The sequence below is a fragment of the Monodon monoceros genome, unplaced genomic scaffold (assembly GCF_005190385.1).
Source record: "Monodon monoceros isolate NGI ecotype Baffin Bay Population unplaced genomic scaffold, NGI_Narwhal_1 Super_Scaffold_21, whole genome shotgun sequence".
Classification (NCBI taxonomy): Eukaryota; Metazoa; Chordata; class Mammalia; order Artiodactyla; family Monodontidae; genus Monodon; species Monodon monoceros.
The window spans coordinates 164121370-164146182 of NW_021703778.1; the positions used below are offsets into that span (position 1 = coordinate 164121370).

The 24813-nt window shown below is 35.4% G+C and overlaps 1 protein-coding gene across 1 annotated transcript in view; it reads left to right on the plus strand.

The window, feature by feature from the left end:
- PPP4R4 (protein phosphatase 4 regulatory subunit 4) overlaps positions 1-24813 on the plus strand; it is a 121005-nt gene that overhangs the window by 82029 nt on the left and 14163 nt on the right. Inside the window, exons 10-20 of the mRNA XM_029239695.1 lie at positions 201-370; positions 694-813; positions 3129-3206; positions 4049-4132; positions 4975-5157; positions 10003-10108; positions 11586-11733; positions 15770-15914; positions 18755-18796; positions 18897-18971; positions 24401-24470. Coding sequence (XP_029095528.1) covers positions 201-370; positions 694-813; positions 3129-3206; positions 4049-4132; positions 4975-5157; positions 10003-10108; positions 11586-11733; positions 15770-15914; positions 18755-18796; positions 18897-18971; positions 24401-24470 — 1221 coding nt within the window. The remainder of the gene's footprint in view (positions 1-200; positions 371-693; positions 814-3128; positions 3207-4048; positions 4133-4974; positions 5158-10002; positions 10109-11585; positions 11734-15769; positions 15915-18754; positions 18797-18896; positions 18972-24400; positions 24471-24813) is intronic.

The following is a 24813-nucleotide window of genomic DNA, read 5'->3' on the forward strand; positions in this document are numbered from 1 at the left end:
TATTATTAAAATTAACATAAGGTGAAGAACCATTAGATTTCTTCACAATAGTTATTCTTTTTTCATTGTTGCTTTTATTTATGATTTCCAACCATTTATTTAAATATTTGGTTCCAGTTATTTTTATTGCACTTTGCTTTTCCCTTTTTAATTATTGTTTTCAATTAAAATGTTGAGCAAAGGTTTTGCATTTGTTTTAGGAATATTTACTCCAGATCAACACTTGAGATTTTTGGAGTTTTATAAGAAACTTTGTACATTGGGTTTGCAACAGGAAAATGGACACAATGAAAACCAGATTCCACCCCAAATCTTAGAGCAGGAGAAGAAATATATTTCAGTACGGAAGAACTGTGCTTATAACTTTCCGGTAATAAATTATACATTTGTATTGGCTAAACGTTTTAATTTTAACTTAAAAACATGTGAATAGATTGCATTGAAAAGTAATGCCATAATTGACACTTGCTACCTCACATTATGTCTGGTGTATATTGGTTAATTTATATTGATCTCTGTGTAAGTATATATATTAGAATTATATGCATGCATTTGGATCTTCCAAATATGGTTTATAACTAAATTATGATTCAGAGGACATGATTCAGTTTTAAGTGACATGATTATAATAAGAGGTGTTGATGCATGTTTTTCTCTCCTTCCCACTCATCTTCTCCCTCCCACCTCCACCAGGCCATGATTGTTTTTGTTGATCCTAAAAATTTCCACATGGATCTCTATTCTACATTCTTCTGCCTTTGTCATGACCCTGAAGTACCAGTCAGATACACTATTGCTATTTGCTTTTATGAAGTAAGTCTGAAAAAGTGATACCACTTTACATTTGTTGTTAATTCTACCTACATGTAGTATATGATTTTTTGATATTTTGTACACATCTGTTTACAGATTTATTAAAAGATACAGGCTCCATATCGCTCTCATATTCTAGTCCTAAATATTGAAAAATTCCCGTAATTCTCTTTAGAATGTTACACAGAATTCATTTACATAAATACGTTATATTCGTTTAACAGGTATTAATCCATTCGTTCAGTATATCTCTAGTAAATCCTTACTTTAAGCCAGACATTGTGGTATGGATGTGGCTGTTACAGATCTGGAAGTAAAATCAGTTTTTATATGCTTTATAATGTTTATATTTAGCTTTACACCTAAACTTAAGAACTTGAGTACAAATGGAAAATTGAGAGATAGATTATTTAAATTTATGGTTTTGACTGCAAATGGATCATGTTTCGTGAGCACAGCTTTTAGATTCAGCTGTTACAACAACTCTCCATATTGTAAGAGCAAAAGTGAATTTAAACTTTATGATGAATATAATTAACTTCTTAACCCTTGAGATTGAAATTTAGGGCATGTTTCTCGAGTGATTGCAGTAAGTACATGTTGCTATAATTGCAGTAAACATGTATAACCTATAACTTGCCAACTTTAGGACTGTCACATAAAAATATCTGTGTGGGTTAATAAAATATTCCCTTCTTTAATGAGAGGTATAATAAATATTCTTATTCTCAGTGAGAATATTTCATCCCCTTCCTTGCACTGTGTTCAGAGCATTGTCAGATTAGCTGAAAGTGTGCAGGATATCCATAGCAGCATTAGAAATGTTACTTAAGACTCTTGGCTATTGAATGATAGGCTTTGCTTCTTTTGAATAACATTTTTTTTCTGGTGTGAATGAAATGAATGTTCATTCTGCAAAGTCCAGAAAATATTCCCTTTAAATGGTGTAATTAATTAAAATAATTCAGTGTTGAACAATTAAGTCATCTTTGTAAATATGCATATAGGAATATGCTTTTGGAGGAGGAGAGAGGGCAGAGGGCACTGGCTGGCTGAGTGAACTACTTGTCTGTAATATGTATTAAGTGGGTATTTAGGCATGATTACCATGCACGCTTGTATTTGTCTAGATTGGTGGTCTCCAGAGATGATTGCATGAGATTAGAGTCTGAGAAAGCAATATTTATGCAATACGAGAGTTTCTATTTATGTTTATTTTTATCTCATACCTTTAATATTTCATTTTATTTATGTCCACTATAAGTGGACATAATGTGTTAGCACCATAGAAAAAAAAATTGAAATATGTACACAAAAATATTTCACCAGTAGAAGTGAGTTTGGAAATCATTGATCTAGCTATTTGCTGGGTGGCTAATTTCTGTATTCTTACAATCATACCATGTAGGTAGGTTAAGATGATACTTCATAAATGAGTGGTTAGTCTAGGTTTGTCCTTTTAAATAATGAAATTCCACTGGTGGATTTAAATTTCCTTAACAGTATTATTGTTGGATTCTGATAATTACTTTAGTATGTTCTGAGTTTATTCTTGTTTTTCAGAAAAATAATATTTTGAAAATACTTTCAAAAACAACCCTGTAGAGCAAAGACTTTTAAAACACCTTCTTTGTCTAGGAACCCTTTTTCAAGTAAAACCTTACTCAGAAACCCAGTATGTGGAAAAAAATAACCCCAAAACTTAAAGGTGAAGTAGAAACTGGTGAATCTACCATTGCAGATTTTTACTGTTGCTTGTCTACAGAAAAAAAAAAAAACAGTTCACAAAGGAGTTGGTTTAGTCTAGATTCTCCCAACTCCCAACTCCTCTCTTGCTGATTGAAGTCTTTGATGGGAAAAGTCTTCGAAGTTTTGCTTGCTTAGGAGTTTTCTCTATCCCTATGTGGCTACTGGCCTTCAGTAGAATTTGTCCCCTCTGGGAGCTCTGAACGGAGATGAATGCTCCCATGGCTGGGCTCCCTTGAAAGACCCTGTTGGCTGCTCTAAGACTTTAAAATGTGAACTACAGGCATCCATGGGCTTATTAGTGCTTGTGAGAGGGAAGTTACGACTGATAAATCCATTCCTCTACACTCCCGACCCTCATATGTTCACACACTCCAGCGTGTTAGGAAGCAGACTGAAAAGCTTACATTTGCAAGTAATTTTTCTAGAAGTCTAATTTTATAGTTGTGTTGTAAACAAGTCTCATTTTAGAAGAAAATCTAACAGGGATTACTTTTTTAAAAATTGTTTTTATAACCTTTATATGTCTAGTAGTCTCAAATCTGAGAGACTTTATTGCTCCATTCTAGGTTTCTAAACTTCTAAATTCTGGAGTGTATTTAATACATAAAGAACTAATAACATTATTACAAGATGAATCATTGGAGGTAATATCTTCTTACTCTTTGCTTTTTACTTCTGTTATATTAAGTTTGAATATATCAATGCCTTTTTTCTTTTATTTTCCTGCTTCTTGGGAATTGCATGAATTCTAATAGCTGACTAGCTCCAGAAGCTTCAAGTCGATATGCCACTGTATCATAGACTAGAAATTGGGAATATCTTTTAAAAATAGTAGGTTTTAAAATATACATGTATATTTGTTACGGAAAATTTTGGAAAGGCCAAAAAGTAGACAGACAAAAGAATACTTTTAGTTCTGATCACTGTTTCTCTTGTCTTATATTTTTTCATTTTCTATTTTTTCTATATAAAGTTTTTAAAATTTTACATACTTGTGATCATATGTTATATCACATTTTATATCTTTTTATTTCTCTTAGCATTGTTTGGGGAGTATACTTGTGGAGACTTTGGAATACTTTATTTTGATGCTTTATCTACTATATCCTATTCACCCAAATGACTGCTAGCTTGCCAAATCTCAACTCCTCAACATTAGACATCACTGAAGGTGTCGTCTGACTTAAACTGCTTTTCAAAAGTTGGGAGGCAGTTTTGAGCATGTTGTCAGGCTGTCTCAGATCTAGACGATTTGAATATTATCAAGAGGCAGACATACTAATCTCTTTTCAAAGGTAGTTTGATCAAGGTAGCTAATTTTGTTTCTAAGACTTTGCAGCAAGAAGATGACAGAGCAAGAAAATAGAAACTCCCAAAATGCTGTTTGGTAACTCATACTATTTCTGTGTAGAAATCGGCATGTTAATTAATCTAAGATTAGAAAAACAGCCATCACAAGAAGAGTAATCAATATCTCTGTTAAAAGGTACTAGATGCTCTCATAGATCATCTTCCAGAAATCCTGGAACTTATGTCTACTGGTGGAGAAAGCAGTGTTCAAGAAAATAAGGTAAATCCCATGTATCAAAAAAGTTTCTGGACATTATATGGCCTACCTTACTCTGCAGAGTTGTTGTGAGGAATCAACAGAAGAGTGTATGAAAAACAGTTAAAAGAGTGCTTGCCACATAGTAGGTGCTCAGTAAATGTCTGCTAGAGTTTGAACAGCTTGAATTTCCTCTACCATTCCCTTTTTTTTTTTTAAACATCTTTATTGGAGTATAATTGCTTTACAGTAGTGTGTTAGTTTCTGCTATTTAACAAAGTGAATCAGCTATACATATACATATATCCCCATATCTCCTCCCTCTTGCGTCTCCCTCCCACCCTCCCTATCCCACCCCTCTAGGTGGTCACAAAGCACGGAGCTGATCTCCCCGTGAGATGCAGCTCTTCCTACTAGCTATCTATTTTACATTTGTCCTCTACCATTCTTACATTACCACAATCCTTATTTATTGTCCTTGGAGTTTACATTCATATTTTCAGTTCTTATTAGCATTTATTATTACTGCAAAGAATAGCAACTGTTGAGGACAGAAGGGTAGGAATTTAGAAGGTCAAAGTTTGCTGACAGTGAAATAGAATACATTTTAGTTTAGAAGGGTTGTGAATCCCAGTCTCTTTCAAAATTTTGTCTGCAGTAATCATAAATTTTATTTTTAGATTTTTTTTTAAGTATTTGATTTTACTAAATATTTACTTCCCTGTGACAGCTAAGATGCCTCCTAATTTCCGAAAAGGTTAAGAGTTCCCTCTCCCCAGTGTATTGTAAGACTGAATAATTTGGCTGAGTGCTGAAACTGATTTCTTTAATTATCTTTGATTCTCTTGATGTGTTTTCTTCTTTAGTTATCATCTCTCCCTGACTTGATTCCAGCTCTCACAGCTGCTGAGCAGCGAGCTGCAGCCTCTTTAAAGTGGAGAACTCACGAGAAGCTGCTCCAGAAATACGCCTGTCTGCCGCACATCATATCAAGTGATCAGATTTATTATCGTTTCTTGCAAAGAATGTTCACAATCGTGATGACAAATGTGAGCCCAATACCTGTTATCTGATTTTCTCTTGAACTTGCCCCTATTTTGGAATTAACCAAATTATCCACATTCTTGAAATAGAACGACAAACTCAGTTCATGCCCTTCTGCCTGGAGGGGTGTTACCTTTGCTTCCCCACCGGTTCTCCTTTTCATCAGCTTCTGCCTAGCTGGAGAGAGGGATGCACAGGGAGAGTGTAAACACATGCACTGCAAGCTTGATACCGTTCTTCTCAAGGCAGAGGTTGGCAGGAGTCAGTGATCTCAACTGCAAAGTGCCTTTTGCTCTCATGTACACCTTTCATGTCTCATGGCTTCAGCTGTGCCCTGTTGCCTTAAGGGTATCCCTTAAGCCCCTTAATACTAGTTTGGGTTCTTTTTCTTTTATAGTACCTGAACAGTGACTTGTTACAAGTAAAATGTATACAAAAAACATGGATGCCCTACTATGGATAACCTCAAAATTAGAGTCAAAGTAGGGGGAAAAAGAAAGACTTGTATTCAAATTTCCCCATAGAGTAAGTTGTCTACCTTTTTCCTTAAAATTTCCAGAGAGGATTGTTTAACCCTCAGTTCACTATACATTGAATATGACATCCTACTACCATTTTTTGAAGTACAAAAAAGTTCTACATAATGTATATGTTTTAGAAACTATTAAAAAAGTACTTTGAATTCTTATTGTTCTCAAAAAAAGTGAGATAACAAAATCTAGTAGCCATCTCAAAAACCCCAAATCAGGTTTAGCTTCAAAGAGGAAAACAATGACATTATTGGTGTCATTTACAACTTAACTTAAAAAAAAAGAAAAAAGGCGTATATCTTATGACCTAACACCTCTACATGAAGTTTGTTTCATGTATCAAAGCAAAGTCTAGGGGTGGAAGGTTATTTTATAGATGTAATAATCTTAAAAATTGATATTGACAAAAATAAGTTCCTTCTCAGAGGATAATGCATGAATGTACCACATAGAAAATTCCACATGAAATCAAGCAGAATTTATTAATTACTGTATCCAGCAGTTAGTTATTTGAGTCTCTGCTGTGTCAGACACTGTTCTAAGAGCTGGGGATACAGGAGTGAATAAGACAGACAGAATCCTGCTCTAAAGGACCTTGCATTCTTACATGGTGGTCATGTGGGAAGTGATAAATAGTAAAATAAAATAAATATATTAACAGGTGGTCTTGATCTTAATTGTCTTGATCTTAATTGTCTCAACCTGATTACTTAGTAGGTGTCTTTGTGTTTAGAAAGCTAAGAATACATAATTATTCCATATTTGTACTTTCCCTTATCAGGAAAGAGAAATGATTTATAACATAGTGTGAACAAAATACTTTCAAGCCTGAGGGATCTGCTTTATGTTTTCTTTTACAAGGAGGTAATTCCACACTTAAAAAGAAATACGTGATTCACTATAGCACATTTTCCATGATCAAAAAAGACACTTATATTCTGTTTCAATATTCCCTGGAGAAAAGATTATATTTTTCGTTCCGTATCTAATGGTCGTAATATTCATTCATTTAACAAAATTTATTGAGCACTTACTATGTGCTGAGTACTATTCTAGATGCTAGGAGCACAGTAGTGAATGAAAAGACAAAGGACCTGTTCTCATAGAACTTTAAATTCTATTAGAGACAGAAAACAAACACATATAATACATACATCGTACACCAGGGATGAAAAGTACAAGGAGGAATTAAAAAGCAGGGTAGAGGGGAAGAAAGTGATGGAGGGTCGTAGGATGGTATTGTGAATAATAGTGGTCAGGAAAAAGCCCTTTCTGATCAAATATGCTTTGTGCAGAGGCTTGGACCAAGTAAGGGAGTGACCATGTGGAGGTCTGAAGGACAGGTGGTCCCCGCAAAGGGAAGAGTGGATGCAAAGGTGTGATATGGCGTGTGCTTGGTTGTGTGAGGAGCAGCAAGGAAGCCCGTGTGGCGGTCGTTAGCGAGAGATGAGGCTGGAGAGGTCGCTGGGCCCACAACACGCAGGTGCTTGAAGGCCGTGATGTAGAGCGTAGATTGTATTCTGTGATACAGGGGAAGGCTTTGGAAGGTTTTGAGTAGAGGAATGACAGAAACTAACATTTTTTCCTACTTTAGTTATGAAAAAAATTTAAAACGCAGAAAGGCAGAGAAAATACTATAATGAACCCTCACACACCCATCACCTAGGTTTAACAGTTGTTAACATTCTGACATATTTTCTATTTCATCGTGCTGAAAAATATAAATTATAGATATCATTGTATTTTTATTTCTAAACATTTCAGTACTCATCTCTAAAAAAGGACATTGCCCTATATAACCATGATACAATTATTACATTTGACAAAATGAACAATTATCTTTAATATCATTTAAAGTTCATATTAAAATTTACCAGTTATGCCCCAAATATGTGTGACAGTTGTTTTATTCCATATAGGATCCAAGTAAGATCTATACATTGCCTTAGGTGGTTACATCTCTTAGTTATCTTTTAATCCAGAACAGATTCCCTCTTCGCCCTTCCCCACTTTTTCATGACATTGAATTGAGGAAGAGACTTAGTCAGTTGTTCTGTAGAATGTCTTCACGGATTAACTTGTTTATCTCTTCTCCATATTTCTTCTAAACTGGAGGTTTGATAAGGGCTTGCCGAGTCTTAGGTTAAACGTTTTTGGCAAGAATACTTCATAAATGCTGCTGTGTATTTTATGTTGCATTGTGTCTGGACGGCTGTCCCTCTGTAAGTGAGCTAGGAGTGGTTGTGCAGATGGGGACAGCTCTGTTAGTCTACTGCAAAATTGTGTTTTCTCTCTTGTGATCTGCGTCACAATCTGAAGCTGACACTTCAACACTCGGAATACCCAGTTTCCCACCAAGCTTTTACCCATTAGTTTTAGCATCCAGTGATGATCCTTGCCTGATCAGTTATTTCATTGTAACTTGCAGAAAAATGATTTTTTAAATTCTGTCTTTTCTTCTACATTGTTGATGGCATTCTTCTCAGGAGAAATGCCTTTTTTTTTACATCTACTTGGGTAATTTATTTACCCTAAAATATATTTCCTAATGTAAAGAGAGGGTAAATTCTTATTTCTTTCCCTCTAATTATCAATTTTCGGAGTTAGGAAAACTCTTAAGTGGTGCAGTAGCCACTTCCAATGATGATGAATGAATTTTGTTTTTGTCTCTTTCTTTTAGACTCATCATTTTATATTAAATAATGTTTTAATCAATTACAGTCATTATTCGCATGCTTAAGTGGTCACGACTTCTTTAAACTGGCTTTTACTTGTTTTGATATAATTACTTTTATCTTTGATTTCTGGCCCAAAAGACATTACCTTATACTGTGAGGTATAAAATACACGTATTTTAAACTATTTTTATTTCAAATGACTAGTGTTTATGCATTTGAAATTCTATTAGTATACAAAAAATGAAAGAAAAGAGTAACATCCTTTTATTTAGTTCATTTATCTAAAATTCATTTTCCGTAATTCCACTGATATTTCTGTTTATGTACATTTCTTAAATTTTCTGTTCTAACTCATAGTGAATATTCTTTTTTTATATTCGATTAAAAGCACCACATGAAATGGTACTCAATAGAATGGAAATAACTTGTATAAAATATGAGAGGAGGGGCTTCCCTGGTGGCACAGTGGTTGAGAATCTGCCTGCTAATGCAGGGGACATGGGTTCGAGCCCTGGTCTGGGAGGATCCCACATGCCGCGGAGCAACTAGGCCCGTGAGCCACAACTACTGAGCCTGCGCGTCTGGAGCCTGTGCTCCGCAACAAGAGGCCGCGATAGTGAGAGGCCCGCGCACCGCGATGAAGAGTGGCCCCCACTTGCCACAACTAGAGAAAGCCCTCGCACAGAAAGGAAGACCCAACACAGCAAAAATAAATAAATAAATAAGTAAACTCCTACCCCCAACGTCTTTAAAAAAAAAAAAAAGAGATTGATTTAAAAGTAAGATTTAAAAAAAAAATATGAGAGGAGGTAGCAGGCAGTACTCTCTGAGCAATGTATAGTTTTTCCTACTTGAATTTCAAGGATCCTAGTATAATAGTCTGAATCGTCAAGAATTGATTGTTATAATATTTATATATAAGTCAAGATGGTGAACATGAATTTATACTGGATACAGTATATCTGATTGAGAGATTTTTCTCTAATACATCATTTGAACCCAAATCCAGTAAAGATGAATGGTTGAATTCATTTAGAATTAAGGTTCTGCCCAGTGGTGTGACAGAAATTCAAAGGACAAAGGAGTTTAAAACACTGGTAAGAGTAATTGGTATGTTGTCCCTTGGGTTCTAAGCTTTATCTGTGTCATGGACCGGGGACCTTCAAGAATGGCATTGAGGTGGAAGAGGCAGAACTAAGCCAGAGGGATCTGACATATACCTGGTCATGGGATCTCTGAGTTTATATTTTAGAAGTTGCACATCTTTGGTGAGATACCTGACACAGGGTATGTTCTAACAAATGTTTGTTGAATAAGTGAGTGACAAGGTCCAGAGGTGGTTGAGATATAATTTGGGGAGAATATCACCTAAGATGGAGTGGCAAGGAAATGAGAGTCAAATATAAATCAAATCTGGATGACTTGGAAATGACTGCCAAATTGCATTAACTTTGTAGTGTGATGGTAGATTAGTTGATTTGCCTGAGCGATGGTAACATTAAATGATGAAGACACTTCCACAGTGATTTGAGAGGTAGGCAATACTGCTTTTACTTTTAGTCAATAACTTAGATTTATGGGGCCAAATTATTCAGAGTATATACTATTAGACTGGTTTAATTGTCTTCCTTATTTCTTTAAGAATGTCTTACCTGTCCAAAAGGCTGCTTCACGAACTCTATGCATTTTTCTACGTTATAATCGTAAACAAGAACAGAGACACGAGGTCATTCAAAAATTAATTGAACGTAAGTAATCATTGTCTCTCATTTTGAAAAATAGAAAGTAAACAAACTGGTTGGCCTTAGTTATTATGTATCATTTTGCCATGAATAATTAGGCCAGTGCTGGTATATATTTGCATTTGAGTTTTGTAGGCTAATTTTTTTGGCTTGTCTTAGAAATCTTTGACAGGATCAGATTTGTGATGAATGAGAGTAATGACTACTCTAGGCTGCCTTTTGTGAATTTCTACACTTGAGAAATTAAAATATGTATACTTATTGTTGAAAGCCCAGTTTCTATCCTGATTAATACAATTTGGAACTAAGATATATAAGTAGGCTATCCTTGAATCTAATAATTTGTTTTATGTTCCTATTTTAAATATTACAGAATGTGAGTTTTGTTCCCTTGAATAGACTTGATAGTACACATGAATGTGAATCTGGTAAGCCGAGGTGGTTTATAATGTCTTAAAAAATTGTCAGTTAACAAATGCAAATTTATTTTAATTTGCTATGGGCTAAAATTAAGACAAAAACTTTTTGTTAAAATGTTAATTCTAGAAGTAGTGGTGCACACCTATATATACTTAGTGAATTTGTTAATTATTGTGTACTTGCTTTGACTGTAGTGTCTTAATGCTTCTATTAAACTCTGTTATCCAGCACAGGCAGGTAATGGAATTTTTCTGGTTATTGGAGTTTACCATTTTAAGTATGGATCACCACTTTTCAAAAAATTCGAGTACATAAAATTCCATTTAAGAAAAAATAATGCTCAATATACTTTAATCTTCCTTTTTTTCTGCATTTTAATTCAGTTTTCATTTTTTTAGTGGTAGAACCTGACCTTTAGAATGTTTTATTTTGAATGGAGATTCTATTTGGTTTTAAATATTAAGAATTTTGCTTTTGAACATTTCTGTAATAAGGGAGAGAAAATTATCCTTTCAACGTCGACCTGAATGATTTTCAGTGATATCATGTTTACATATGATTTTACTTCAAAGCATTTTTAAGGAAATGAGAAGAAGAAAACAGTTAATTTCATTGGTTAAAGATTTTGAAGTTATACAGACCTGCATTTGAATTCTAGGTCTGTACTTTCCAGCTCTGTGGCTTTAACCGCTCTGAATCTCAGTATCCTTACCTTTTAGGAGGAATAAATTTATTCTCATCCCATTGGATTGACTTTCAGGATTTAATGAGATAATACGTATAAAGTACTTAGCACATGGTGGGTAATCAAAAAATAGTAGATATGTTCATTCAATATTTAATAAATGCTCATGGAACTGAATGCAATGTTTAATACATTTTTTCTGTTTTTTCAGGTGCTATTAATTTGGGGGTATATAATATGATTTTTTTCCCCCTTATCTCTTGTTTTTGCTAAACAAATTGTGGATATAGAAAAGATTGTCATGGACTTAGTGATTTTTTTCACGTGAAATTTTATGTAGGAATAATTAAACTTATAATTTTTTGTTGTTGTTTCTAGAACTGGGCCAAGGAAAAAGTTATTGGAATAGACTCCGATTTTTGGATACCTGTGAATTTATTATAGAGATCTTTTCCAAATCATTTTTCTGTAAATATTTCTTTCTACCTGCTATTGAACTGACACATGATCCAGTAGCAAATGTGAGGTATGGTACCAATCCAAGAAAATATTTGAAAAAATTGTATTTTTTATTTATCTACTGTGATGAATATATGCAAAAGCGTTTTCTTAGTCAATTAAAAATAATCAAGTGAAGAATTTATACTTGGTTTGAAATTCTTGGTAGACTTAACTGAGCCTCAGTAGGACCTGGAAGCGTGATCTTTTAACACTGTCTCAGGTCTTTAGTTTATTGGGTTGATAGCAGTAGTCACAGTCAGACTGGCAGGCTTCTCCAGCCACTTGGATACACACATTGGCATCAAGAGAAGATTGAGTAGATGTGATTAATTTATCTATATCTTCTAAGACTAAAGGAAAAAAATAGTTGAAAGTTGGCTTGGAGAAGATCTGCCCATTTTTACAGGCCCATTTATTCAGAGAAGTAAGGCTGTTTCCAGGGCTTTTAGCTGTCTCACATTTTCAAAATCCAGTAAATGGTAATTGGAGTTGATTAAATAACTGTGAAGTTAAATGAAACGGGCCTGAAAATGGCTTGCTTGGAAACTGAAAAAAAGAATAAATGTATTTTGCCTTTTTTTCCTCCCCAAACAAGCATATTAATTTTTTTATATATATATATAATATATATTATATATAACATATATAATATATATATATAATAACATAAAATTTACCATTTTAACTATTTTGTACAATTCAGTGGCATTAAGCACACATGCATACTGTTTGAGTTATTTGTATATTGCATAATGAGTTGAAGAGAATTTTAAACCCTCAGCCATTAGATTTCATATTTGTGCTCTGTGCCTCTGTTCTGAATTTGAGGAACTCATCTGTAGGAGACACAGAGTCAGCTGGCCAAGACTTCCTGAACAGAACTCCAGAGCTCCCTGCTGAGCTTCCACATGCCAGCCATGCTTCATGCTAGTTTCATGCTGTGTGACATATTTGTATCTTTTATAAAAAACTGATGTGCATTGTAGACAACATGCAACCATTTAATACTTTTTAACAGGAAGACCTGGCCAGGCAATGAGCATAGACTGATAACATGGCTGTTGAGAGAAAATATACCAAGAAGAATTGTCAAAAGATGTTGAAAAGTTCAGCCTAAGAATGTTGTGAGCATTATTTAAGGGGGACACATCTAGACATTGGTTTTGTTTTGTATTTTTAGGGTGAGAAAATACAGAAAGTACCACTGCATTGGCTTTAGTATTTTGTGCATCTTACCTGTGCTCTACAAACTAGAGCTGAGGTTTCCTTGACTTGAGATCTAAAGCAAATTTAAAGTGATTTAAAGTAAATTGAAAGACCCCATTGATAATTCTTTAGAATTTACCTCTTGGTGAATAACTAAGGGATCCAACCACATTGTTAACGTTTTGCAAATTGAAGTTGTGATTCTAGAAAAATAGCTTCCAATGTGTTGAATTGTCATTTATCAAGCAGTTCCCAAAAATTATTTGAAAGGAAGTGAAATCATCTCTACTCGAGTCAGTGTGACTGACAGCATAGCATTGACTCTTAAGGGAAAGCAACCTGTTAATTCAAAAACCGGATGAAGATGAATATTGCTCTATGAATTTTGGTGGTTTTTCTGAGTAGGAGATGATCGTATAGCAGTTTGTCTTGGTTCTCACTCTCCTGCTTGGGCAGCTGCCAGCCTAACAAATGGGTCCAGCAATACCACATACTAACTGGCTTTTGGATACGAAAGGCTTTGCTCAGCACTTTTAGAAATGTGCAGGTAGAATGAAAGCCATGACAGGCGAGAGTGGCCGGATCGAGCAGGGTAGGAGGAGAGTTTTTGGAGCCATACTCCCTAAGCTGATTTCCAACTCTCCACCAGCTATGTGTCTGGGCAACTTACAAAACCTCTCTGTGCATCAATTTCCGTGGTACCTAATTCATGGGGTGTTCTGAAGAATAAATACTTGAGGTAGTGTACATAAAGAATTTAGTTTACCTGAAAAGTATGATCCCTAATCTCTAAATCTTTATAATCTCCTGGGCCCAGGATTCTCATAGAGATAAATCACTGCTAAGGCTTCTGTAGCTTCTGTTGAATGTATGTTTTCTAGGTCTGCCTTGGGTTATAAAGAACGAAGTGTGCGTGGACTGTTGATTGTTTTTCCTTAAGTGAATGTTTAAAATTTAAATTCATTGAGTCTAGACAATACAAAGGCTAGAAAAAGACGATTGGTATTCAAAGGAGCCTTCTCTTCAGTTGCCAGAAATGAAAACAATTCTCTCTGGGGTAATTGGGACCCCTTAATTAGAGAAAGCATTACCATGCTTAGCAGTGTCCGTGGTGAGTGCTGAATAAGTTTGGGACTATTATTGCTATGTACAGAGATGAAAATTCTAGAGGAGGAGCTTCTTTTGACTTTTTAGTTGAATAAAAAGCAGATTTTGTTGTATAAGAATCATAACTGAAGGCTCAGCTGAGAAGGTATCCTGGGAACTTCAGGAATGGGACTTAGTTTTCTCAAGGTTTGGCATAGAAATAAAAAAATAGTATCTGGAGAGCTCTTAGATGAATGAATGAATGAATGAATGAATGAAGACAGCAGCCCCAAGTTAGACAACCAGCCCTGGCAAAGCAGTAGAATTTTAGCTTAGCAAAGCAGAACATTTCCTGCACCACCTTTTCCTAGGAAGTTTTTTTGTTTGTTTGGTTGGTTGGTTGGTTGGGTTTTTTTTATACTTTCCCGGATTTCCTTTCACCTGTCTGGAATTCTTCAGTTTGCTTGTTGCTTCTTTATCAGCCCCATTTAGACTGTGGTGGTGCTGTAGATGCTCTCCTTTTATCTCTTCTTCTCAAACTGCACTTACTTGCCTGGGTGATTCTCCAGTCTCATGGCTTGTGTATCACCTGTGTGCTGAAGATTCCTGACTGCAAATCTCCAGCATGGACATCCACCCTGGTCAGAAGACTCATTGAGCCAACTGCCCACTAGGATTTCCATCGACTATCTAACAGGCTCCTCAGACTTCATCTGTCCAGTTAATCCCCATCTTCCTCGTCTGCACTTGCTCCTTCTGCAGTCTTCTCCGTCTCAGTAAATAACCATTTCGTCTTGCCACTTGTTCAGGTCAGAGCCGTGACTTCCTTTCTGTCACTCCACTTCCAAGCCCTCAGCACATCCTGCCGCTTGTAAAATATATTCAGAATCAAACCACTTCCCACCACCTCACTGCTGCCACTCTGGTTCAAGCCACCATCATCTCTTGCCTGAGTTACTGAAAGAGCCCCCTGCCACCCCGTGTCCCTTTTGTCCTTGACCACCTACAGTCTAATCTCAATACAGTGGCCAGATGATACTTTCCAAACGTTAAGTCACATCATTTCACTCGGCTGTGCAAAACCCTCCGTGGCTTCTCATTGCTCTCAAAATGAAAGCCAGTCCCCAAACCGTGACCTGCAAGGCCCTGGATGAACTGGCCTCCTATTTCACTCTGAGGCCTCCAGCTGACTTCGTTTTTGCTCTGTTCTAGCCGTGCTAGCCAGTTTGCCAGTTTTGGCCAATTTGTTAATTTGGGGCAACTTCTAAGGCAAGCTCCCCTGAGGGGGCACTTGCTCTTAACTGTAGTGGTTTTCTCTAGATAGTCACAAGCCTTAGTCCCTAATTTACTTTAATTCTTTGCTTAAATGTCATCTTTTCAGTGAAATCTTGACTAAGAGCCTCCCTGACCACCTGGTTTGAACTTGTAATTCCCCTCCTTGTACTCCTTTGTCGTCTTTCCCTGCTTTATTTTTCTCTGCAGCATTTACCACTGTTTGACAGACATTTTACATATTTGTTTATCCTCTCTCCCTACCCGTGTACTAGAAGGTAAGCTCTGTGACAGCAGGGAATTTTGTTGGTTTTCTCCAGTGCGTTATCACAGCATCCAGAATGATGAACGCTTGACTCATCATAGACCCTCCATAGACATTTGTTGCATAAGAAATTCTCAGGCTAGCTAAAGCTTGAGTTTTCTTTCAATTTCATGTGACTGTCATTCTTAGTTATTAAATTCACTCACAAGTTAATACTGTCAATTTATTGCAGAATGAAACTTTGCTACTTGTTGCCCAAAGTGAAATCTACCCTGAAGATCCCTGCAGATAAACATCTACTTCAACAGTTAGAAATGTGTGTGAGAAAACTCCTCTGTCAAGAAAAAGATAAAGATGTTCTGGCCACTGTGAAAAGAGTAAGCGTCCCTCTTGCCACGACATTTGCCTTTCTTGCAGTGTTCATCACAGCCTCACTATCTTAGCTTGATGGGATAGCAATATGTTAAAATATTTCTATCACTGCTAGAGGAGTAAGAATTAGTAACTGATTTGGTTGATGTATGCTCCAGTTGGATATGAAAGTTCCTTCTAGAGGGCACTGAGACATTAATCTTTTATTACTGGTGATATAAGCTCTATGAGAGAGCTTACATTTTAGGTACTCAGTAAATACTGTTCAGCTAATAATGAATGAGTACTTCATTCACCAGACTCTTTATAAGTGATTAGAATTGGGAAAACTTTGTTGGTATAATAGGGAAAGTCACATTTGATAGAAACTTAGCCCTGAAAGGGCTGGAAGGGCCTTCAGTGATCTGTTGGACTTTGCAGAAGCTCGAGACCTAGAAATGTTCAAGTGTTTGCTTAAGATCTTCTTGGTAAGTGGCAGAGCCAGGGCTGAATATAGATCCCTAGTGCTTTTCAATTATGTAACATTGTGTCTTACGGGTTTTTGTTTGTTTCGTTTTAGCGTGTGATCTTATATGGATTGTTTGGCAATATTGGAACTCTAACACAGTAAACATTTGGGTTAGTGAAGTCAAACCTTAAAATACTTTATAGTCTTCAAAACCTTTTGGTTGAGTATATAATATTTTTATAAGGTTATGTCAAATGAAAATCATTACTTTTATGGTGATGAATTGGGAGATTCGGACTGACATGTATATATACTGATGTGTATAAAATGGATGACTAATAAGAACCTGCTGTATAAAAAAATAAATAAAATAAAATTCAAGAAAAAAATCATTACTTTTATGAATCTGAATGTGAAGTTCAGGACACATAGTTTTTGAGCATTTATTTGTAGTGAGAGAAGTTAATTTATTAATGTGTTAAGTAACTTGGTGTCGATGGTGAGGAAAACAAAAAGAGTCCTTTGATTTTTTTTTTTTTTCCCTAGAGATCATTGCCAGATGTTGCATAAGGAACTTTTTTTTTTTTTTTTGCGGTATGCGGGCCTCTCACTGTTGTGGCCTCTCCAGTTGCGGAGCACAAGCTCCGGACGCGCAGGCCCAGCGGCCATGGCCCGCGGACCCAGCCGCTCCGCCGCACGCGGGATCCTCCCGGACCGGGGCACGAACCCGCGCCCCTGCATCGGCAGGCGGACTCCCAACCACTGCGCCACCAGGGAAGCCCCAGGAACTTTTTAATAAAGTGATTTGATAACTTAGTATTAATTAGTATAATTTTATTTTACTGAAATGTAAATTCTTCTTTCATTAACTGAAATAATCAGAAATACCCAGAGTCTGGACATGCATCTAAATCTAAAAACATAGATACACATAACATTTGTTTCTGTCTTTACCGTTTAATTACAGAAGTGTAAACAATGGAATTAACTTTCAAAATAGTAAACGTGAGACAGTTACTTTTTTGAGAGAATTAACTGAAGAGGTAACTCAAGGTAACCCTATAAATAGGGGCAAAAATGATATAATTAAATTGATAGATTATTAACTTTCAATGGATTATTCTGTAGTACAGCCCTTATTTTAAGAACGTGTCACGTGAGGAAGTCAGTCTGTCCCATGAAAATTCTATAGTATAATGTTTATCAAACTGATGTATTGGTATGGGAACCTCTCAGGAAGCTAGCTATTCAAAGCTTTGGGATAAAAATGAAATAGTCAGTTTTTTAAGATGAAAAGTAATTTCATTTAAAAGGGCTATTTCATGCCATAAATTATAACATTTTCATAAATTTCAGCATAAAAATAAAACTTCAAATAAATATTATGTTTGCAATGGATAGCTTTGGGCATATGAATAAATGTACTTTATCCTGGCCATCAGAGTTACTCCTGTAAAAAAGTACTGTCCTCTATCAGAGACAGAACCCTGGATTAGATGGGCCATTCATTGTTTGATTGAAATAATTTATTTCAGACCAATGTATTTGAAAAGACAAATACTAAATTAAGAGAATGCTTTCAGAGTAAAGTTTTTTCTATTGGTTAAAATGTCATAATAATCAAAAGTTTCTGTGGCAAGGAACTAAGGATATTAAGCCCAATGATACCTAGCTTTGTATATATTTAGCTAAAAGTTTTTTTAAAAAATTCAAAAATTATATTGTATTTCTGAAGATTCAGAAAAGAGTGGCACAGGAAGTTATTAGAAACTAAATTGCATGTGTTTAGTATTTAAAATAATCCTCTACACTTGCTTTTCTTTTTTTTTTTTTAATGTAATTAATTTATTTATTTTTGGCTGAGTTGGATCTTTGTTGCTGTGCGCGGGCTTTCTCTAGTTGTGGTGAGTGGGGGCTACTCTTTGTTGCGGTGCGCAGGCTTCTCATTGCGGTGGCTTCTCTTATTTCCGAACACGGGCTTTAGGCGCGTGGGCTTCAGTAGTTGTGGCTCACGGGCTCTAGAGCGCAGGCTCAGTAGTTGTGGCGCACGGGCTTAGTTGCTCCGCGGCATGTGGGATCTTCCCAGCCCAGGGGCCCTGTGGCCCCTGCATTGGCAGGTGGATTCTTAACTACTGCTCCACCAGGGAAGCCCTACACTTGCTTTTCTTAAGTTGAAAAACTTTTAAAAGTTTAAGTGGATCTTGGTGTTAATATATAGAGGTTGATTAAAAACACAACATAGAGTTGGGAAGAACTTTAGAGACTTTCTAATTTAGCCTTTCACATAGTGGAGAAGTCTCTTCTTTGATCCTCCCTCCGGAAAAGGAGTCTTTCTGAGAAATGATTAGTTGATTTAATTTAATTACTGTTGAATAATTTAAAACATTTTCTTTGCAGACTGTGTTAGAGTTGGACAGAATGGAAATGTCCATGGACGCTGTGAGTACACTCTCTTTACCTTATGTTGAAAGGAATATTTAAAAATTGGCAGAGACTCATCATTAATGTTTCACAATTTCATTTTAAACTTTAAACTTAGTTTCAGAAAAAATTTTATGAAAAAGATTTGTTGGATCAAGAGAAAGAAAGAGAAGAGCTACTTCTTTTGGAAATGGTATGTTTTCACACACACACACACACACACACACACACACGTACTCTTTTCTGACCAGTATTAACTGTGCTTTGTTATTAAATCTAATCAATAATTTCTTTCAGTTTCATACTACTTTTATTTTCCCTAAATGACTAAAGAAGAATCCTGACCTTTTGAAATATGTTCTTTTATGAATTGTAAGGAAAACTACATTTGAGAGCCTTTAAAAAAAAAACAACTACCTCATTGAAGTACGATTGACTTACGATTAACAGCAAATACTTAAAGTGTGCAATTTGGTGAATTTTGACATATAGACATATCCATGAAACCAGAATATAAAATACCAAACGTTGCCATTCCTTCAAAAATTTCCTTGTGCCCCCTTAGTGATTCACATCTTCTACTCTAGTCCCTAGCAACCACTAATCTAGTTTCTGTCACTGTAAATTAGTTTGCATTTTTTAGAATTTATATAAATTGAATCATATGTTAGTACCTTTTTGGGTCATGCTCCTTTCCATCAGCATGATTACTTTGAGATTCATCCATGTTTTTGTGCATATAAAGAGGTCATTCCTTTTTATCTCTGAGTAGTAGTCCGTACTGCGGATATACCACAACGTGTTTATCCACGTCTTAACGGACATTTGGGTTACTTCTAGCTTGGGAACATTAGTGAAGAAGTCTTTGAGTGGACATAAGTTTTCATTTCTCTTGGGGAAATAACTTAGGAATGGAATGGCTGGATCGTATGGTAAACTACACTTAACTTAAAAACAAAGACTGTTTTACAAAGTGCCTGTGCCGTTTTGCATTCCCACTGGCTGTGGTGGAGAGCTTCGGTTACCCCGTATCCTCTCTAATGCTCGAGAGGGTGGGTATGTAATGTTATCTCAAATTGCTTATCCCTGATGCCTAAGGAGGCTGAGCATCTTTTCCTTTGTGTATTGGCCATCCTTATATCTTAGTTGATGAAGTCTCTTTTCAGATTTTAAAGTGATTTTTGTTTATCTTCTTATTGAGTTGTGAGAGTTCTTTATAAACTCTGAATACAACTCCTTTGTCAGAGATACATTTTATGAATATTTTCTTGGAGTCTGTGCTTCATGGTGTCTTTGGACGAGAAGAAGTTTTTAATTTTGATGAAGTCCAACTTATCCTTTTTTTCTTTTAGCATAGTTCATGCTTTTTTGTTCTAAGAGTCTTTTGTCTATCCCCAAATTATAAAGACTTTTTCCTATGTTTTCTTCTAGGAATTTTAGTTTTAGGTTTTACATTTAGGTCTATGATTCATTTCAAGTTAATTTTTATATATGTTTATTTTTTCCATCTCAATGAGCAATTATTCTAATGCCATTTATTGAAAACTTTACTTCCATTGAATTGCCTTAGCACCTTTTTAAAAAAAATCAGTTGTCCATATATACATATGTCTGTTTCTTAACTCCCATTCTGTTGCAGTGATTTATAGGTTTATCTTTTTGGCAATTCCAAACTATCTTGATCGCTATAACTTTATAGTAATTCTTAAAATCAGGTAGGGTAACTTCTCCAACTTTTTAAAAAATTGCTTTGGCCAGTAGAGGCCCTTTTCATCTTGATACAATGTTTAGAATCAGTTTATCAATTTCTATAAAAAGCCTGCTGGAATTTTAGTTAGGATTGTGTTAATTAGCATTGATCTGTAGGTCAATTTGGAGAATTGCCATCTTAACAATTAAGTCTTCCAATCCAGAACATTGTCTACCACTTCATTTATTTAGTCTTCTTAGTTTTGGTAGAGTTAAGTGTAGAGTTCAAGGCAGTCTTTTGTTAGATTTATTTCTAGTATATTATGTGTCTTGGCATTATAAATGGAATTGTAATTTAAAGTTTTACTTTCCAGTTTTTTGTTGCTGGAGTTTAAGAATAATATTGATTTTTGTATATTAACCTTGTATTTTGAAAATGTGCTAAGTTTGCTTATTTGTTGTAGAAATTGGTTCTTAGATTTAATAGGACATGAGTCTACCTGAGCCATTATGTCATCTTTTAGTACAGTAGGATTACTTCTTGCTGTTCAGTGTTTGTACCTTTTATTTCTTTCTTTTTGTCGTATTAAAAGGTCCAGGACCTCCAGTATAATAAGACACCTCTGACTAATAAAAGTGATGCAAGTAGGCATCTTTGTCTTTTTACTGATCTTAGGGGGAAGCAGTTCAATCTTTCAACATTAGGTATGGTGTTACCAATAGGTTTTATATAGATGCCCTTTATCGCTTCTATTCCTAGTCTGCTGAGAGTTTTTATGAGTGATTGTTAAATTTTGCCAGATGCTGTTTCTGCATTTCCTGAAATGATATTTGTTTTTCTACTTTCATTGTGTTAAAACACTGAGTTACATTGATTTTTCAAATGGTAAACCGATTTTGTATTTTGGGGATAAACTCTATTTGGTGATGATATATTGTCCTTTTCTCCGCTGTTGGATGCTTGGCTAATTTATTTAAAGGCATTTTGCCTTTGTATTCATAAATTCATAGTGGGAACTGGTTTATAATTTTTGGGGTCATTTCTTGGGTCTTTTAAATTTGGTATTAGAGTTATTCTGGGCTCATAAAATGAGACGGATAGTATTACCACTTCCTCTATTTTCTGACAAATTTTGTATAAAATTGTTTTTTTTCCTTCCTTGAGTGTTTGATAGAATTCACTAGTGAAACTATCAAGACTCAAAGTTTTCATTTTGGAAGGATTTTGATAATTCATTCAATTACTTTAATAGCTATAATACTCTTCAGATTTTCTTTCTTTTTTGTCAATTTGATAAGTTGCTTCCCCTCCCCAATTTGTCCGTGTCATCTAAGCTGTCAAATTTGTTGGCATATGTTGTTTATAATATTCTTATATTATCCTTCTAATGTATATAGAATCTATGGTGATACCCCCTTTTATATATATATATATATATATATATATATGTATATATATGTATATATATATTTTTTTTTTTTCCCGGTACGCGGGCCCCTCACTGCTGTGGCCTCTCCCGTTGCGGAGCACAGGCTCCGGATGCACAGGCTCCGGATGCGCAGGCTCAGAAGCCATGGCTCACAGGCCCAGCCGCTCCACGGCATGTGGGATCCTCCCGGACCAGGGCACGAACCCGCGTCCCCTGCATCGGCAGGCGGACTCTCAACCACTGCGCCACCAGGGAAGCCCCCCTTTTATATTTTTATCTTAGTGATTGGTGTTTCTCTCTGTCTCTTCGCCCCCCCCCCTTTTTTTTTGAATTGCTTTTTGGTGTTTTCTCTAGAGATTACAGCAGACATACCTAACCTTTTATAGTCTTCTTATTGTTAATATTGTACCACTTTATTTAACAGTGATACAGAACCCTTTACCTGCTCCATACTGTTCTTTATGTTACACTTGTCATGTGAATTACATCTGCACTGAAAACCCCACCAGTCAGTGTGATAATTTTTGCTTTAAGTTGTCATATGTATCTTGAAGAACTTAAGAGAGTAAACCTGTGTGTTTACTCAGATGTTTACCATTTCCAGTGCTCTTCATTCATTGCTTAGGACCCAAATGTCCCTCTTATTTTTTCCCTTCAGCCTGAAGAACTTTCTTTGGAAGTTCTCGGAGTGCAAGTATTTTGTAACAAATTATCTTCGTTTTCCTTTATCTAGAATGTCTTATTTGTGCCTTTCTCTCTAAAGGATATTTTTATTGGCTACAGAATTCTGGGTTTACAGCCTTTTTTATACTGTACTTTAAGAAGTGTTTCTGTCTGTGTTGTGGTCTCCATAGCATCTGATAAAATATCTGTTCTCATTTGAATTATTATTCTTCTCTATATAATATTGTTTGTCTCTGTCTACTTCCAAGATTTTGTCTTTACTTTTTTATCTTTAGCAGTTTGCTTGTGATGTTTTTAGGCATGATTAGCTTCAAATTTGTTCTGTCTTGGCTTTGCTGAGCTTCCTGAATCTGTTAATGAGTGTCATTTCCCAAATTTGGGAAGGTTTGAGCCATTATTTATTTCAATATATGTTCTGTCCCAGTTCCTCACTGTTATACCTCTGGGTCTCCAATTGCACATATGTTAAATCTTTTGATACTATCCCACAGGTCCATGAGGCTTTGTTCTTTCTTTCTTTTTTTTTTTTTTTCCTTAAACTCTGCTACTCAGAGTGAATAATTTCTGTTGATCCATCTTCAGTGTCACCAGTTCTTTCCCTGCCCTCTGCATTTGGCTGCTGAGCCTCTCCACTGATATTAAAATTTCCATTACTCTATTTGTCAGTTCTAAAATTCTGATTTTTTATATTGTCTATTTTTCTGCAGAGAATTATGCTGTGAGATTAAAAACTTAAGTGGAAATCCTCTGAAAAGCAAATTGCATTATTTCAGCAGTCTAAGCCAAAGATTAGAGTTCAGGATTGCCAGTGGTAGAAGATGTAGAGAATAAGCAGACTCTAAAAAATTTTAGGACTTAATGACCTAATAAACCCAAGACAAAGATCAGAGAATAGAGAAAGATCCACAGATGATCCTGATACTAGAGTTAGCAGGCAAGGACTTCAAGACAACTGTGATTAATATGATCGAGATAGTAGAGGAAAAGATGGCGCAGGTAACACTACTGTTAAGCCCACTTGGTGATATTTTTCAGTTTTGCATGTTTTATTTTCAGTTTTAGAATTTTTATTTAATAGTTTTTTATGCAGTCCAGTTCTATGTGGAAAATTTTTTATCTTGCGTATTTTCTCTGCCTTTTTATTTTACATGCACTTGAAAAGAATGTATGTTCTCCAGTGTTGATTGTAGTGTTCTGTACATGTCGGTTATGCCATGTTTGTTCAGAACTTGATATGTTTATTGATTTTTCTTGGCTATTCTGTTGGGATAAAGAACTCTTTGAGTTTGGGTAACATTTTGTTTCTTGGTCTGGGAGCTGATTATATGGGTGTGTTCACTTTGGGAAAATTTATTGAGCTGTACACTTATATTTGTGCACCTTCTCTATGTGTATTATACTTCAATAGAACATTTAAATAATATCTAAAAGATCATTTCTTTTTCTCTCAGTCTTTTAAAAGAAGAACATTATTTTGCCACGTATCAGTCAGAAATGGAAAGGGCCAGTAGTAACACATTTTGCTGATGAGAATGGGTAAATACGTTGTAGAAATTAACGGCTCATCACAACAATGATACTAAACTCATTGTTTTAGTTTGACAAGCCTCCAAGGGCACAATTCTGTAGATGTTAAAAAAAAACACAAATCTGAAAGAACTGTGACTTCTTTAGACACTAATTTGGAAAAACAAATTACTTCTGTTATGTATTTTTGTGAACTGTATCTGTACCTCTAAAGCTTAGAGTAATTTCTGATTAGAACAATTTTCTAAATCTAATGCTTACCTTTAATGCTAAGATACTGTTTTATTAATAGGAACAATTAGAAAAAGAAAAGCAACAAAATGATGGAAGGCCCATGAGTGATAAAACCTTTGAAAAGAAACGTAAGTAGTTTTCGCATGTCTTTATCACCAAGGTACCCAACCGATGTTGCATCCTAGTGTGCTGAGAGACCATGCTTAGTTTTTAATTTAATATGAAAAATCACTTCACTTTCTTTCATTTATCAAAGTTGTTTTCAAAAATTGGCTGCTAACTGTGATATAGGTTTAGGAGTACATGAATAAATGGTGAGGATCAATGTGGAGGTTCAGATCCTCCAAAGGAAAGTTTGAAGTTTGGTAACAGCAATAAGATTGCAAAATTGATCACTGAATAACTAAGATTGAAATATTTAAATATATAAAAAGTAAGATTTGGAAAAGAGTGTTGCTTCACTAGGGATAG